At 39.1% G+C, this 17,181-nt stretch overlaps 1 protein-coding gene across 9 annotated transcripts in view; it reads left to right on the plus strand.

The window, feature by feature from the left end:
• The first annotated feature begins 374 nt into the window (after positions 1–374).
• DENND1A (DENN domain containing 1A) overlaps positions 375–17,181 on the plus strand; it is a 149,727-nt gene continuing 132,920 nt past the window's right edge. For 6 of the 9 annotated variants that reach the window (XM_056505459.1, XM_056505453.1, XM_056505452.1 and 3 more), the window contains exons 1-2: positions 399–542; positions 6,253–6,323. In XM_056505459.1, the coding sequence (XP_056361434.1) occupies positions 526–542; positions 6,253–6,323 (88 nt within the window). In that variant the 5' untranslated portion in view covers positions 399–525. Of the gene's footprint in view, positions 543–6,252; positions 6,324–17,181 lie in introns of those variants that run through there. The other 3 variants (XM_056505450.1, XM_056505455.1, XM_056505456.1) reach the window with 2 other exon arrangements.

Below are 17,181 nucleotides of genomic sequence, written 5' to 3' on the forward strand. Positions count from 1 at the left end.
GCCATAGCCGACCCCCGGCGCTCCCGGCCGCAGTCACAGAGACACAGGATAAGTCGGGTAGGAAGGGACCTTTTGGGGCATCTGGTGTAATCTCCCTGTCCAGTCAAGAGAGCACACGGTACAGCATTGTGTCCTGACGGTTCTGGAATATTTCCCGTGAGGGAAACTCCACACCCTCTCGGGACAATTTTTTCCAGTGCTCGGTCACTCGCACAGTGAAGCAATTTTCCCTCGTGTTCGAGTAGAACTTGCTGTGCATCAGTTTCTGCCCGTTGCTTGCTTTCCTGTGGCTCGGCACCACGAGCAGAGCCGCTCCTTTCCCTGACGGCTCCCCCAGACAGGCACGCACCGCCCGCCCCGGTCCCCGTCGCACTACAGCTCCCGGCAGCCCCCGCGCCGTGACTCGGCCGGGGCGCCGCGGCGCGGGCCGGGATGGAGTGAGGGGCGAGCGCTGGACAGAGCGCGGCCCTGCGGCCCCCGCCCGTATCTCGCTCCGCCCCGGGTCTATGCGGCCCCCCGGATACCATGGGATCCAGGATCAAGTGAGTGCCCTCCGCAGCTCTCCAGCCCCGCTTCAGGCCCTCCGGAGAGCGAGAAGGGGACTGACTTCCCCTCCCTCCCTCCGCTCCGTGTGAGGCCGCGCGGGCGGGACCCCGGCCGAGCTCGCGGGCCTCGGGTTGGGGGAGAAGGAGAGGGAGAAGAAAGGGGAGAGAGCGCTCCCTGCCCCGCGGGCCGGGGAGACGGGCAGGACGGGCCGTCCGTCGCCAGCTCCGGGCGCGACCCCGGCGGGACCCTCCGGCCCTGCCCCAGGAGAGGGGCGAGAGCCGACCCTGCCTCACACCGGCCCGCTGCCCCTCCCGCTCTCAGGGCCAGGCGGGGACGGCAGTGCAGTGTTATCGTGCAGGCCTGAGGGAGGGCGGAGGTGCTGTGTTGGGAACATCTTCGTTGCCAGCACAGCCGACGCCTGTTCGGGGTGTGGAGGGGTCGAAGGAGTGCACATTTCTTTGCCCAGGTTAGAGTGTGCTGACGGAAGGACTACAGTCTGGCTAGGAGATAGCCAAAATGCATTAGCAAAGGGGTTTGCAGGAAGGATGTGATTGATGTGCTGGGCCTGCACATCCTTGCCCTCAATGTTGGGGTTTTTTAAAATTTTCATAAAATTGGTAGTTGATTTATTGGTAAGCATTATTGATATGTTTGGTATACTCACATTAAAAGTCTTACTTTGTTCATATGCTATTCCAGGATAATTCAGTTTCTCAGACACAGGTAGAGGTGTAATAAAGCTGTTGCCAAGCAGGAGTGCTGACATCTCTGTGTGTGAAAGGGTTATAGAGTGGAGAGACCCCGGAAGATCCTATTTTATTCAGCAGTTTTGGCAGCTGCTGTTGAGCACTTTTTGCCTTCTTGAACACAGTGTTCTTCAGGATTACATTGGGCTTTAACTTTTCACTTCTTCTGTTTAACTTGAATACAAGACTGGAGGGGACATAGTTCGTATGATGACACATCTTCATGTTTCCAAGCCCACAGGCTGGATAGATGAAAACATGTCTTTTCAGCCAGGCGTTTCAGGAAAATGTAAGCGGATAATGAGTGTTTGTAATGATAGCACCGTGGCGATGGTTGGTTCCAGAAGGGGATGAGCCTTCCTTCCTTAAGCATACTGTGGGCATGAGTTTTGCACCTTTTTGGAGTATGTGTTTTCAACTGTTGCTGCAGAGAAATGAAAGCCTGAGAAACTGGTTGAACTCTTACAGTCAAATACAGGTAGAATTGAGAATTGTAGGTGTTTTGGCAGCAGAGCAGGCTGTTTCTCTAACTTGCACCTTCTAATCCGGCAGCAGTCACCCTTGCTTGGATCACTTTATGATCCAAAATGACTTCCTATGATGACCTTATCTTAAATCTATTAAAAAGTTGATGCTTCCTTTAAATGCAGTTTCCTTTGAGTGTGTACTGAATCCACAAGCTATGTTTGCCATCTTTGGGTTTGTGATTGCTGATTGGACTTCAGTGGCTTTGAGTAGACTTTGCTAAATGAGAATGTCATCAGGCAGGTGAGATGTTCCAACTGGAAACTGGTGTCAGGGAGATGCAGCTGTTAGAAACACTTAGTGCTGCCAGTGGAGTTACAGACTTTTTCTGTGCAAAGTCTTTCCGTGTGAACATGTCTTTCAAGACTGCAGATAAAACCCACGTCTTTCTCAATCACCAGAGTAACAGAGGTAATAAACCCAGGTAAACATTGCTTTTCATTCTTCTTGGACTTTGTTAGAAAGCATTTTGTCCACTGAGTGGTTAAGCAACTTTGCCTTGAGCAACACTTAATAAATTGCTTTTTCCTTCTTTGGACAGAATGCTGTGCCTGAATAGTGTAAGGACAAAATTTCGAAACAGTTTTAGAATATATAGAGTGAGAGAGCCTGTCTGAGTAAGAGGCTTTTCTGGTCTGCCTTTCTGAGCTGGATGTTTAATCCAGCAAAGACTTTAATGTTGGTAAGTAACTTCCTTATTGGGGCAGGTTGGAAGTGTGAATGAGAGAAATGTTCGGTAGCTGCGTAGGATGAGGCACATCTCCTTTAGGGGGGCACCAGTCTGTGCTGGAGCCCCAGTAAACATCTAGAAGTCAGATCACTTGCTTCTTGCAGTAGATTGATAACTATGAGGGATAACTGCTTGGCTCATGATCCCTTGCACACACTGATAGACTCTGCGTGAAACCTGGGCAGATCTGTCAGTTATATTTCTGATGGGTGTGTAATAATGAGTCATTTGAGTGAAGGATTGCTTAGAGAAAAGTATCAGCAGCTGCATCAGACTGAAGTGAAAGAAATCAAGAAGTTGCCAGCAGTCCTGTAAGCTTTTGGCTTCTGTATAGCTGCAGGCAAAAAAAAAGCTAAATTGACTGTTGGGTTACAGTGCTGGGTTAATCCTCTGTAGGAACGTGCCACACTTGGTGCCAGCCAGGTGAGGTAGGACATTAGCCTTGTTAACCTGCTGCTGTCACTGCTTGGGAGCCTCTGTACTCCATGGTGCAAGACAGAAAGGATTTCTTATTTATTTATCATTAATAATGTGTCGATATCAGTCTGTTCAGCAGAATGGCATTGCACTGTAAAACGGTTGGCATGTCCCTTTCCAGAGGTGGTTGCATTTCACTGGTGACACAATAGATGGGAAAGCTTTCAGAGATTTAACAATGTTGTTATATACTAGGATGAAATATCTACTTGGGGAATACCAGGCAAAAAAAGTTAAATATATGGAAATTAATCAAGGCTTCAGTCGTAGTTTCTGAATTGAATTAGTGATTACAGTTTCTGCTCATAATTTATTTTCAGCAAGAGTTGAGCAACTAAATCTTGTTACAAGACAACTAATTATTAGGCAGTGTCAGACTCCTCTCTTATGCTTCAGCTCGTAAGCAGAATGATACTTTCTGTCATAAGTGCTACTGCATTTTCCTATCTGTACAAAAATGCTGCTGACAGAATTGAAATAGGCTGTAGATATGTAAAGTATGTACTTTCCACCCATGCAGCTTCAGAGAAGGGCTTGATGTAATTTTATTCTGAATAAATCTCTTACAGTTTGGTAAACTACAATATTTGGTCATAAAAGGTACATAAATATCTTATTTGAAATATCTTATTTCAGCGTAAAATTGAATTTCATATTGATTACTGTGAGACGGATTTTATTTCTACATCAGAGGTTTGAAGTAATTCATCTAACTAGCATTTATCACAGAAGTATTATTTTCTCATACTGCTCCTTCCTAAGTTTGTGTTTACAAAGAAGTATTGCATTTCCTTCTGAAATTACCTAGTTCTCCAATAAATGAGGTACTATGTATTTTTGTACCTCTGTGTCCTATGTATTTTTTTTAATTGAGTGTTACTGTTCACTTGATAAGTGACCGTGGGTCTGTAAGTGATTTTTGGGAGGAGGGAAAATTTGGTGTGTTCAAGGCTCTTGTGCTGTGGAGGGTTACAGGGGTTGGGGTTTCTGCGCAATGCACAGGTGACACTGGGCTACAGAATAAACGTTTCTGATCATGTTTATGCTGTATTTGCAAACTGTATGAAGTTTTATAGTGGCTTATTTCCTTAATGCCTCTGAAGACTTATAAAATATCCACAATCCAACAAGGATTTCATTCTCATACTGAGGTGTTGGTTGTTGAATGCAGCCTTTAATACTGAGTTTCTCACTTGGGAAGGCTGCTTTAATTTCACTGTTCATAGGAATAAATGGATGTTTGTAATGGAAAATTAAAATACAAAATGTTATGTCTTTTTGTCTGAAAGTTTTGGAATATAGTCTGTGCTCCTGCCAGCTGTGTTACAGCTTTCACTTAAGAATTTGAACATGGGCTCTAACATAATACTAAAAAGGTGTTTGTTTTTTTAACCATTAGCTGTAAAAATATAAAGTTTATAAACTTTTAATTAAGGAAACAGGGTGCTAAAAATAAAGACACAAACAAGGAGGGTATGATAAGGCTGCTCAGCAATGTGTATGAAAGGAAAAATGCATTTTTGGTGCCCTGTGGGTGTTGTTCAATCCTTGCCCCGTGCCGTGACTGTGGAATGGAGCTGAACCCCAGTATCTGCAGGGTATGTGCTGCAACTTGAGTAGTACCACGAGAATTATGCAAGTTTGGTTTATATTGCACAATAATAGCTGACTTTGGATTTCTCATAACTCATGAGTATAGTTTTCTGAAAAAACAGCTACTTAAGACAAACCATTTGGGAGCTGGTGGCAAATAAAATTACCATTAATTGAGTTGTGAACCATTGTTGCTCCTGAGAGATGCTCTGTAAAACTGAGGAGTGTGATCCTGTGCTACTGAAAGCAATGGTAGCTTTTCTGTCAGTTTAAATAGATGTGGAGTTTGGCTTAGAGCCACTTGAGTTAGCCTAAGTGGGCCTGTGGCATGGTTAGAAATGTTTTCCTTAATCCTTTTGGTGTTAAAGTAGGATTAAAAATAATAGAAATTCTCTGAAGAGTTAAGCTGTACTCCTTGACATGCTTATATATTTGGTTTGAAATGTTGGATGAATTTAATTTTTAAAATTATCATTCAGTTAGGAGTTCTACCATCTATATTTATGGGTTTTGTCATTATTTTCATCCTTAGCTGTAAGGAAGTTACAAAATGTACAAGTGAATTATACCACAGCAGTTTTCTAATGTTAGTTTGCATTAACACATAGGAGACAATATTATCACTATACAAGAAGCCATAAATTTGGAACAGTAATTATGCAATTTTGATTCTTGATTTTAACAAGAAAGTCTAGGAATAAAGTGTCACGTGTTCAGACCTGCAAAATCCTTATTTCAGGATTACAGTCTCTTTGATCTCATAAATATCTGGAGTAGCTAAAATTGTTAGTCAGGAATTAACTCAAAATATTCTTTCTTATATAATCACCTTCTGCCTTTACATGCACATTAGGAGATGTAATTCCAGAGCATCACTTAGAGAGTTAAATTAGTAAGAACTGAAAATATACACTAAATGGTTTGTTTGTTTGCTTGTTTTGAAGTAATATCATTAACTTTTTACTTTTACTACCGGTATATTTATAACTCCTGAGCGAAGTAAATCTCTTTCCTTGAGCATCATTTACACCTTGTAGCTCAATTTGCTGTGGTTTTTGACTGTCACACTTATTTCCATGCATCTGGCAAATTTCTGGATTTAAGTCTCTGGAGTCCCATGAGACCAAATCTTGTGCATTTGTAATATTCTCCAGCATGGCCTTTTTTTGACAAAGAGATATTTAGAAATATTTTGACAGGTATTAAAAAGGGGCGCTGTCTTCATCCTAAGTACAGCCTCTTAAGTTTTTCAGTAGTGTGTGCAGAAAGTGATTTTGCCTCTTCTTGACTGCAGCTACTTTTTTTTTCCCTTTTCCTGGGCAAAGAGATGTCATGAAGTTGAACTCAAGGGTCACAGTAATGAAAATGTGAGTCTGGGTGCTGGTTGTTCAGTGTTGGACAATGTGACTTTTCAGTTTGGTGAAAAGTTTCCAAGACTTTTTTTTCCCCTGAAAAAATCTCTGTATTTATCTGACAAAGGTCTGATGAGAGATCATCCAGGGCTATAAACCAAGAAATTGAGATTCTCTAGTTGTCATTGTACTGTGTGCATGCTGAGAACCCTTTCTGACTGCCTCATTGAAAGCGCACTTAAACCAAATTCTCAGAGTGCTAAATACCTTCCTTTTGTTTCAGACAAAATCCAGAAACTACCTTTGAGGTGTATGCAGAAGTGACCCACTCAGGAATCAGCTGCATTGGGAAAGGTACTGTTCTGCACTAGTTCTACCTACTTAGTGGCTAAAACTATTTTTAAATTCACAATATATTGTGAGATAAATAAGTATATTTAAAATTATGCTGTTCTAGCTTTTAAAATACCTCCATTATTGGTTCTGTGGAATCTTTTACAGTTAGGACTAAAAGTGAGAAATATGTTTATTTACCTGATTGTGAACAATTTTCAGGTTTCTTTGACTGTTTTGTCTCTTTTTGTCTTTTAAAACAGAAATAACTCTTCTCTTGTTTGGAACTTGTTTTTACTTCCTCTTTCTTACTTGCCTACAAAAGTATTTTTATCTGCTCCCAGAATTCTCGCTTTGATCAAATGACTTTTTCTGGAAATTAGGCAAGGATGCAGTTTATGATTTGGTTAACTGTTTTTACCATTGTTATCAAGTCATAATTACACAAGTATTTTTCTGTAATATTATTTTGATAAGTATTCCTATGTTTATGGTAGAGAAATCCCACAACTGCTGAAACCAACATGTAAGTACATTTGGGAATTTTTGATTGCACCTTTATCTCACCCGAGGAATTTGATCAAAGAAGCAGGAAAAGGAAAGGTTGAAATTCCTAATTCCAAAATTTAGTTCAAGAGGCTATTATGAGAATTCAATCTCTAGAATGGTATAAAAGGAAGCTTGTCAAAATTAAATAATTATGATTAGTCAGCATACACTGAAGTAGTGTTTCTTTTGTCTTTTATTGAACAATCATGTGTATGTTGTAGATATGGTGTAATGAACCGATAGAAAAGATTTTTGTATTTTATTGACTGGAAAGCCACTTACCTCCTTTTATATCTGTATTTGTTACAGTCTGTGAAAGTCAAATAGCTGCAACTCATTCCTTCCCTGCCAAAGCCTCCTAGGAGTTGTAACTGAAATACAGTTGTGGTTTGTCCTACTGCTCTGTGCCATCACAACTATTTGATGTAACTGCAGGAGCCCTTTTAATAACTGGTCTTTGTTTCTGCACATCTGACCTGGAATCTAGTGCCAGAAAATCTGAACAAATTTGACCATAAACATTACATTGTACAGTACTAGTGTCTGGGTATAATCTTTTCTTTGAAGTTTGTTTGCATCCCCCTGGAGGGATTAATTCCCTGCTGTGGGAAGGTGGGTTAAAAAGCATGGAAACTACTTTACAGGTTTTTAATTGGAGAATTTAGTATACATTTTGTTCTATAAACCAACTGATTCTGTGGGAGTTTCACTTAGTTGTGTTTTTAGGTTTGTTGTATGCACTTGTAGGTGCAAAATCTTCAGAAATTCTTTTTAGGGAGTAAAAAAAGTTTTAATAATTGATTTTACCAGTCATGTATTTTGAAGTTACTCTCTCTAAAGAATTTTTTAAGACATTTTTCCCAACCATTTTTTGTTTTATTCTTAAGACATGTATTTTATTCTCAGATGCTTTAGATTTGTGTATACCCAAATATTTTGTCCTCCTGTTCTGAATGAAGGTTTTTTGGCTCTCTGCTGTATTTAGCAGTTGTACTGTATCCCAGGCAAATCACCATTCCAGAAATACACACCTAGAAACCTCCGTGTAGTCTGTATCCACTTTTTTGCTGTCTGTTCCATGCCAAAACCCTAAGAATATGGATTAACTTCTCTTTTTTTTGCAGTCAGGGAATGTATGTTACATGGCAAGGAGCAGCTATTGTTGAGAAAAATAAAATTCATACAAGTTGTATAAGAAGCAAATTATCAGGCAGGTTTAAAACTTTTTTTCGCCATTTAATTGATCCCAAAATTAACTAAGGCAGCTGCTTTTGAAGTTTATGTCTAGTATAATAGTGCTATTGATACTTAAAATGCTCTTAATTCTGATATCAATCTTCTGACTTGGCCTTGAGGAGAAACAATTGCTCCAAAGCTGTAACTGCCCTAGTGTGGGGTATTGTCTGGTTTGTGGGATGGTAAAAGTTGCCTCTATTTTTTTATTCCAAAATTTGTGTAGCTGTCATGGATTAACCCCAGCTGGCAGCTCAGCCCCACGCAGCTGCCCTTTCCCCCAGCCCTAGTGGGATGGGCAGCAAATTGAAGAGGAGAAGAGAGAAAGTAGCAAAGGATGTTTGCCATGTGACTGTGAAGTATCAACTGGAATTTTAAGCTTTAATGTATTTCAGAGTTCATAGTCAATTACACAAGGGAAAAATCTGTTCTGGAGTCCACAAAAGACACCAATAAACCAGACCAAGTATAATGGAGGGCTGCAAAGATGGTGAGTGAGCTGAAGCACTTCAGTGTGAGGAGACAGGGGTGCTGGGCTGGTGCAGCCTGGAGGAGGCTCCAGGGATCCTGAGCACAGCCTTCCATCCTGAGAATCCGTCAGGATGAGGGATCCAGGCTCGCCAAGGGGTGCGTGGCAGGAGGACGGGGTGCAGTGACAGGCTGGATCAAGAGGATCTGAGGGAATATGGGGACCCTGTTCACCATGAGGAGTCAGTCAACTGTTAGACCATCACACTCAAAAGATGTTGTGCATCTCCATCCTTGGAGGTTTTCAAGACTGAACTGCTTCAAAACTATGAAGAACCTGGTCTGACCTCATACCTGCTCAGGATCAAGTTTCAGGATCATTCTGGGGAATATTTTGTACACTTAAAGTACAAAGAGAAAAATTTCATTGAAACCAAAGAAGTTGAAAAAGCAAACATTGTTTTATTTCAGTCAAGGCAGAACTTTGCCAAACTACAGTGAAATGTGTGAACTGAGAGTGGAAATGATCACTGGATCAGCTTGCTGTGCTCTCACTGTCCTTTCCCCTTAAGATTGTTTAGAAATAATGATCATCTGTGCTCAGCATTGTATATTTTTGGCACATTAAATCTTAGGTACATTATACAATTCCAGCATTCAGTTATATTTAAAGGTGGTTTTTGTGCTTTTTTTTGTTGAATTTGTGGGTCATACTTGGAAACATACGGGTTTTTCTTAAGTAAATGTGATGTCTCAGTTTTGAGGACTGTGGAGCAGGATAGCTGCCACTCTGACTGGCTGGCTGCATGAAGATGAATATTTTTCATTAAAATCTCTTTCCTTAGGAAAACACAACACCAAACCATTTTTTTGCCTAATGATTGATGTTCCAATGGAAGCTGAGAATTCCCCTTTCTGAGAAGACTCTTATTTTCCCCGTTCTTTCTTTTATTACCTGTAAAAGCTTTTCTTGTTGTCCTTGGTGTCCTTGGCCAGATTTACTTCTGGAAGGGCTTTAGCTTTCCTAACCTGATGCCTGGCTATTCAAGCGGTTCCTTTGCATTCCTTCCAGGCCATGTTTCCCTGCTTCCACCCTCTGGAAGCTGCCTGTTTGTGTTGAGTTTGTCCAGGAGCTCCTTGTTCATCCTCAGAGACCTCTTCTCCCCTGATTTCCTCTTTGTAGGGATGCATTGCTCAGAGCCTGGAGCCTTCTCACCAAAAGTGAGAAGCTGCAAACTAGAATAGAAAGAACAGAGTCTGTGTTTTTACAGTGACTGTATATGGAATTTATCTAGTGAGAAATCTGTGTTGTGTGTGTCAGGTGTAAGTATGTCAAGCATAGGAGCTTTGCAAGTCTAATGCTTCTCACCAGCTCCCACACAATTACTTTCAGAAAAAGTGGGGAAAATAGCCACAGTTATATTGTAAAAATGGAATATTTTAGGGAAAATATTGGCTAAAACTAATAAGTTTTGTGTCTCTGGTGCATGGTCTCTCATGCATTGGAATTGTTACATGATGTGGATAATTGAGAGTTTTTTATGAAATACTGCTATTTTACTGAATTTCTTTTCCTATCTTTAATCTTTGTGTAAAGGAAGGAAAAAAGCATTTTATAAGATTATGATTTTTTGTATTTGTCATGGCATTTCGTAATACTGAAACTTCTCAGAACCTGAGGTGGTAAATTACAAAGAACTTGTATTGTTTCTTTTACAGAAGATAACTGCTTAAGTTCACTTAAGCACTCCTAGATATCCAGTTCTATGCTATTGACACATTGTAGAGAAGTACATTGCAGCTGTTTCCTATGTTTTTAATCTCAGACGAAAGACTGTTTTGTGTGGGTTTTTTGAGATGCAGAAGTAGAAAGAATCTCCTAGCAAGTTTAGTTTAAATACCTTTATAAAGAAAGTGAAAGCTTACTACTTGTGAAATTTTTCTTTTAACTTTCAAAGCACTTTATGATCTTAAAACTGCTGCAGATCATTCATCAAAAATACGATATGACAAATTTAAGGCTGTTGCTGGACCTTAGCCAAAGAGTCTCTCTTGTTAGAAAGGGCTGTGAGGGGAATTGTAGTCTGACTGTCAAACTGTTCATATAGCAAAAGAGAATTTGTTAGTCTAAAGTAACCGATCAAAATAGTCTCTGAAGTAAGAGCATTTGAAAGTAAATGCTCACAAGAGTAAAACACCCCCTACACCCCTGTCTGGGAGGACGTACCATGCTTTTGTGTGGGGTTTTTGTGTTCTTGCCAAAGCAGACATTATAAAAGTATGTCAAATCTGTAGCTTTACCATGTAGTGTGCCAAAAGGCCTTTCTCTCCAAGGACCTCATCTTTCATCTTTTTGTGACTGTAGCATAAATTCTTGCTGTGTGTTCAAGGAAAAAGCTGAAATGGTTTAGTACAGCTAAAGGATTTTTTTCTGAGTGTTTTTTTAAAAAACCATGGTAAGTTAGAAGCCTAAACGCGACCGCATGGACAAAGTGCAAGTATGTTAGAGTTTAACAAATGTTCACTGGATTAGGAAAGGAAATGTAGTTTATGCTACTTCTTTTATGACAGAATTTAAAAGGTCTTGCTGTAAGACTCTCCATGTGCTTCTTTCTTTTCTCGAAAACATACCGCTAGGTTGAAAAGGGAGATGAATCTTAGAAGGAAACTATTAACTCTGAGGTAGTTTATCATTGTTGGAGTGAAAGGATGAAATTTGCATTTGAATTGGCTCCTAGAGTAGCATGTACTACTAATCTTGTTCCTACTAGAAGCTTGTGAGTAGTTTAAGTACTTCCTTCTTTACTTTTCATGTTCTAGCCTTGGGTTGTAATAGTTCTTTCCCTCCCTCCCCCCATTCCCAGTAGATCACAAATGCATAACTTAAACTAATCGAAGTCCTTAACTCTACTGAAAGAAGTAACGATGTACTTGTTCCTTAATCTTATTCTTCAGTTGTCACTGTGGTTTCTGTGGTAGGACTTTCACAGGTAGAGAGAACTAGCAGCTTTCTGTCTCTGTCTGACACACTGCTGCTCCTTCCCATTATCTTTTGGCATAGGTTATAATGTTACATAGCAGAGCTGTGCCTCCTGTACTGATGAAGGATTTTCTTGAACATAAGCAAAGTTACTGGACTAGGATTGAGTTGGTCATTCAGAGGTTTGTAAACCTCACCCATGCACCTCTCAGAGCAGTCTTAATTTTTTTAACATGAAAGCATTTTATTGGTTCCAATCTGCTCATTCTGTATTGAGAAATAGATAAAATGCTGAAGGTTCAGAAATACCAAAGGAAGTGCAGAATTTGGGTATCTTTCCATTAAATAAGGGCTTTCTGTTGAAGGGGCTGGAATTCTCATATCACGAGTTTCCTATCCTATCTTGGCAGTGTTGTGTTGCTACACCGAACTTCCTAAAGCAGGATTGGAAAAGTAACCAAACCTAAGTAGGTAGGTGGTATTTGGGAATTCTAATTCTCCTAAGCTGCTGCTTTGTTTTTCTCTTTCCATTTGATTGCTTTGCTTCTAAGTATAAACAAGGTGGAAGATTTTAACAAAGAGCTTGCTGGGGGCTGCAGTGTCTGGGTAAGTCAATAGCACTGTTTGAGCTGTTTTCTGTGAAAACAGTTCACAGTTTGGTTTTTACAGTATAAATGAAATACAGAACTCTATTTGAAGAGAAACTCACCTTATGAAAAAATACTAGAATCTGTGATTTTGGAGGTCGTCATACATTTTATCTAACACATTTTCAGGTGTGTTCTTATCTGATACTATTAGATTACTAGAACCAGTAATATCAAATCTGAGTGTTTCTCTGTTTCTGTGAGCTATTTTGTGGAAAGAGAGCTCTTTGGCCTTTTTACTCCATGCTTTAACTACTTCTCTACAGTCTTTCCCATTTCACAAGTATTTACTAATCTGCAGTATATTGCTATGCTGGCACTGTTTAACTAGACAAATTCAGCACAGAAAGTCTCACTCACAAGACTTTAAACTCTTTTGTTGATTTATATTTTATAAAGGAGCTTGACATCTTCATCAAGTTCACAGTGGGCCTGCTTTGTTTGCTTTCTCTTGAATGCTTGATAAGATTTTTCTTCTATTGTTTTGTGCAGCAAGGACAGAACTTGCCATGGCTGAGGTGGTTTTTTTGTAAATCCACAATATGGTCATTGTCTGCTGCTGAATAATTGTGACTGCTTTTTGTACAACCAGAACTAAGGCTTTGGCTGTGAACAGATTCCTTCTTAGCGTGAAAAGAGACTAATCCATGTAAATACAGCCCCAAAATAAAGCTTTACAGAAAAAGGGAAAGGCGGCTAAGCAGGAGGGCAGAGGTCAGCAATTTAACCTTTAACCTAACAAATAAGAAGCATGAAAGTTCCCGAATTGGTTTACAAAGGCAAGCTCCTGTGATCTGTCAGTTTTTCTTTTCATGATAGAGTTGGGTGAGAAAACTGACTGACAGCTAGTGCCTTTTTAACTGCAGGTTGGAATTAACTGCTAAACTCAAACTTTCTTAGGGAGCGTTTTTCTAGTGATTCTAACAAATTATTTTCATTCACTAGCTATACTTATTTTCTTGAATTTATAAATGAATTTGAGTGGTTGTTCCTTTTAAATTCTTTAGAGACTCGATTTAGATACCTAATACTACTGAGAGATTTAAAATTTCAGCATTTGAAGCGTTTAAGAGTTTGGTGAAGCACTTGTTTCAATTAACTCTCTCTTACTGTGCTGCTTCAAGGGTAGGGTTGCTATGCCAGTAGCTGCAAAGAGTTTGTACTTTGAACAGAGTCCAAACGTTGATGTTAAAGGGTGTGTGTGTGTGTGTGACTTTATTTAAGGGAATAGTTTTAACTTTAGTACATTCTGAGTCATAAGCATTTCCAAGGTGGTTTGTTTTTTGGTTGTTCTCAATCACAACAGGTAATCTTATTAATGAGTGTTAACTTCTGCTCAAAGCTTAGTGCATCTGCAATCACCAGTTAACCTAGATACAGACACTGCTGTAAAGAACTTCTAATTTGAGTGTCATTCAGGTGAAAAAGAAACAAAGTAGTAATGACTTTAAAGGAGACTCCCTGTCGATTTAAGAACAGCGACTTTGGGAGGCTCCTTTCCCTGAAGTTGGCTCAGTCCCATAAGTGACTGACTGGTCCATCCACAGTTGGATGATGCTTCCTATGAATGTTTTCAATAGAAATACTGGAATTTAGAATTTGTGTATGTCTTTCGTCTGTTGCTGTGTAGGTTGTAGTTGTAGCACAGCACTACAAAATGCTTTAGAGCACTTAACATAGCTCTGCTTCAAGTGCAGCACTCTGACGAAGCAAGTTTGGGGAAGTAAAAGATGAACTAGATCTATTTTTATTGCTGGTTCTTTTTGTTATGGGGAGTTCCTTGCAAGAAGAGAATATAAACTGGAATTCAAAAAGAGGCCTGTCAGAGTGCCCAAGGCAGTACTGGGCTGCCTGCCTTTGGTGTGGTATTTTTTGTTATGAACAAAAAGTGACGTTAGGTTTTCCTGTGGTTTTTTGTTGGTTTTGTTTTGTGTTGATTTTTTAGTTTGTTTGCGGTTTGGGTGTTAGATTTTTTATAAATTGAAATGGAGTTTAAAAGAGATGATTTGAGGTTAGATTATTATCAAGTAAGTGTAAAATTAACGCAAGACTGCTGTTTTACTTCAGCAGCAGTTGTCAAAACCCAGGATCAAACCTAAACAAATCCTAAACTCCACCTTCTGGGCTATTAGAGACAATTTGCATTTTGGTCCTTCTGGGGCTAGCAAGTTTTGGTAAACCATTGTTCAAAATTCCAAATGCTGACAGATTTTTGACTCCTGGGAAGATGATTTTTATGTCTTTTTTTAAGATGAAAGCAGCTTTTTATATACTTTTTAATATTACTTATTTCATGGAAGCGTGAGATAGAAACCAAGGAAATTGAACTTCCATATTGAGGATAGTAACCTTGGATAGGGGGATGGGAAGAGACAACTGATACTGATAATCTATTGTCTGGAATGGGTTATAGTCTGGAGAGTTTTTTCTGAACATTTTCCTGACTGGAATTTCGACTGTTAGAATTTGTGCTGGAATTTTAAGCAGTGGTGAAGGGAATTAGACTCACAACTCCCATTGCATTCTACAGACGTTAACTCAATCTCGTATTTGGTTCCTTTGAAGAACTATTTACTTTGAAACTGCGTAGTTATGAATATAAATAGTGGTAACATGACCTCTTCATTAATTGATTTGTGCATTGTTGCACTCCTTAAGTAAATGACTTTAATTCCTGTCTGTAAGATACTTTGGAGATCCTTGAGAACTTTGCCAGAGATTCTAAAACCAGATTATCACTCTGTGGATGAACACCTATCAAAAATCCTTAATGCAAACTCAAGCCAAGTGTGAAAATGTGGAGGCAGAATGGCTGATTGAGCAGCACAGTGTGGGCTGAGGCTGGGTCAGGCTGCTGCTGTTTCCTGTGAGTAAGGTGTACATTTGACTCAGTGGTATTTCAGTGCTGTGCTGTGTGTTTGTGTGAGTCTGGCTTTAAGGAGGTGCAGACAAGCAGGGAAGGGTCCCAGGAGGGAGGAGCAGCTCTGGTGGAGCAGAAGCTGGCTCATGCTGTAGGACTGGCTGTACCTCTGTAGGACAGAGCTGCTCGGTGGGCAAGGGCAGAGCAAACCCTAATAACACATGGCAGAGGAAAGGTCAAATGCAAAAAACCCAACACCAAAACACAACACCCAAAACTTTCCTTGACATAGGTGTGAAATTTTCTTCTGGAATTGTGCTTCACTTGCACCTAAAGTAGTTTCTGGTTTTATCTGATACTTGTCTGTTGGTCATTGACTCAGTTTAATTTGAAGAGTTTATCAAACACATTAAAAAGATTCATTAGGATAGATGGCCCTCTGTTAAAGCTATAACCTCTGACCACAAATGCATTAACATTCATACTTGTCTTTTACATTTGCCACAAAATACTATATTGATCTCATTTGTTCCATTTTATATAGAGGTTATCCTGGCACACAGAGAAGTGTTATAAATGTACTTATTTTACTTCATTGTGATTAAATCCCTTCTACACTAAAGATCAGGTTATATTAGCCCTGTGTATTTGTGGCTGAAGGCCTTCTGTTTGTGATGATCTATCATCTTTTTTTGTACACAGTAGTGGTAAAAATTGGTTTTTTACTTGCTAAAAATATCTACCACTACAGTATATCAGATTGCATCAATATTGTGTAATTTAAGATACCACTTTAAGGTATTTCCTGCAGGAAAGAATTAGCATGTTAAAAGAGAAGTATGCAGCTTTGTGTGTACCTCGGCAGTGTTCATATACAAGAATAGATGTAGTGAGTAAACAGAATTATTTAACTTGTTCAATATTTTATTCCTTAATGAACCATAGAGGTAAAGAGCAGTAAAAATCTCACAATTTGCCATCTCTCTTGCACGGATGGCAAAAGTGTGTTTTGTTGCACTTGGAAATACTAAATGTGGCATCCAGTAATACAGTAATTACAGCTTTTCATTTTGATGTATTTCTTGATTGCTTTGCTCTACCCTGGCCATGGGATTCTGTCCTTCACTAAATCATCTTGAAACAGTTCTGTATCTAGACTAAATCCTTAGAATACAGTGGGTATCAATCACGTGGACAATTAAAATTAAGTATTGACATGTTTTTAAAATAGTCATACATCTCAATTTTGTTTATCTCAAAGTTTTAAAAACCTAATGACCTCATTGCAGCTCAACTATAATTACCATGTTTAAACTTCTATGCATTTTTTAGTTTAAACAGCCTTTGTGTTTTTTTAAACCAAAAGAAAATTAATGAGAAGAGACAAAGAGACATCAAAGAGGTTTTCCCTCTGATTGCAGTGTTAGAAGTTTTGCCTGAAAATAGGTTACATTTCTTCTGTTTTCAGCTGAATCCTCATTAACTTTACATTTTAATGATGTCCAGAGCAAATTATACGATTATGGTAGATGCCTTAAAGGGAAGCTTAAAGGACACCTTTTTAATGTTTGTTTCTTTGTTGGTGGCAGTATTTGCACCAGTATTATAAACAGTGTTAGACTGCTGAAAGTAATTCCAAAACATATAAAAATATATTCCATTTTTGCCATATATATAGTATGAGTGTCTTAATTTAATATTTAACACAAATGGAGCACGTTATGGGGACATCTTCATCTTTGTAGAAGAAAAATGTAAATCAGATCCTTTGAAAGAGTTTACAAATTATTTGTGCATCTTCTATTCAGTTTTATTTATAATGATCAAGTAAAATGGAGACAGATGATTTAATGAAGTCTCAGAATTGTTTAGTTTTCTTAAACCTTCCATGGAGACAATGGTTGAAATGTTAATAAAATGCTAGTTTGTATTTGTACAATGACAAAAAGCATTATTGGGGGAACTTGGTGGAATTTCAATTTATTCTGTTTAGAGGAACTCTAATAATGGCAGTTCTGTGTTCTAATGTACCCCTCATAGTAAAAATCAAGATTTTATTATTAACTTTCTAGATGAAGAATTGTCTTATATCAAATGTAGCACCAAAGCCTTGTATTCAGTTCACCTTAAACAAGGTTAACT

The sequence above is a fragment of the Oenanthe melanoleuca genome, chromosome 17 (genome assembly GCF_029582105.1).
Source record: "Oenanthe melanoleuca isolate GR-GAL-2019-014 chromosome 17, OMel1.0, whole genome shotgun sequence".
NCBI lineage: Eukaryota > Metazoa > Chordata > Aves > Passeriformes > Muscicapidae > Oenanthe > Oenanthe melanoleuca.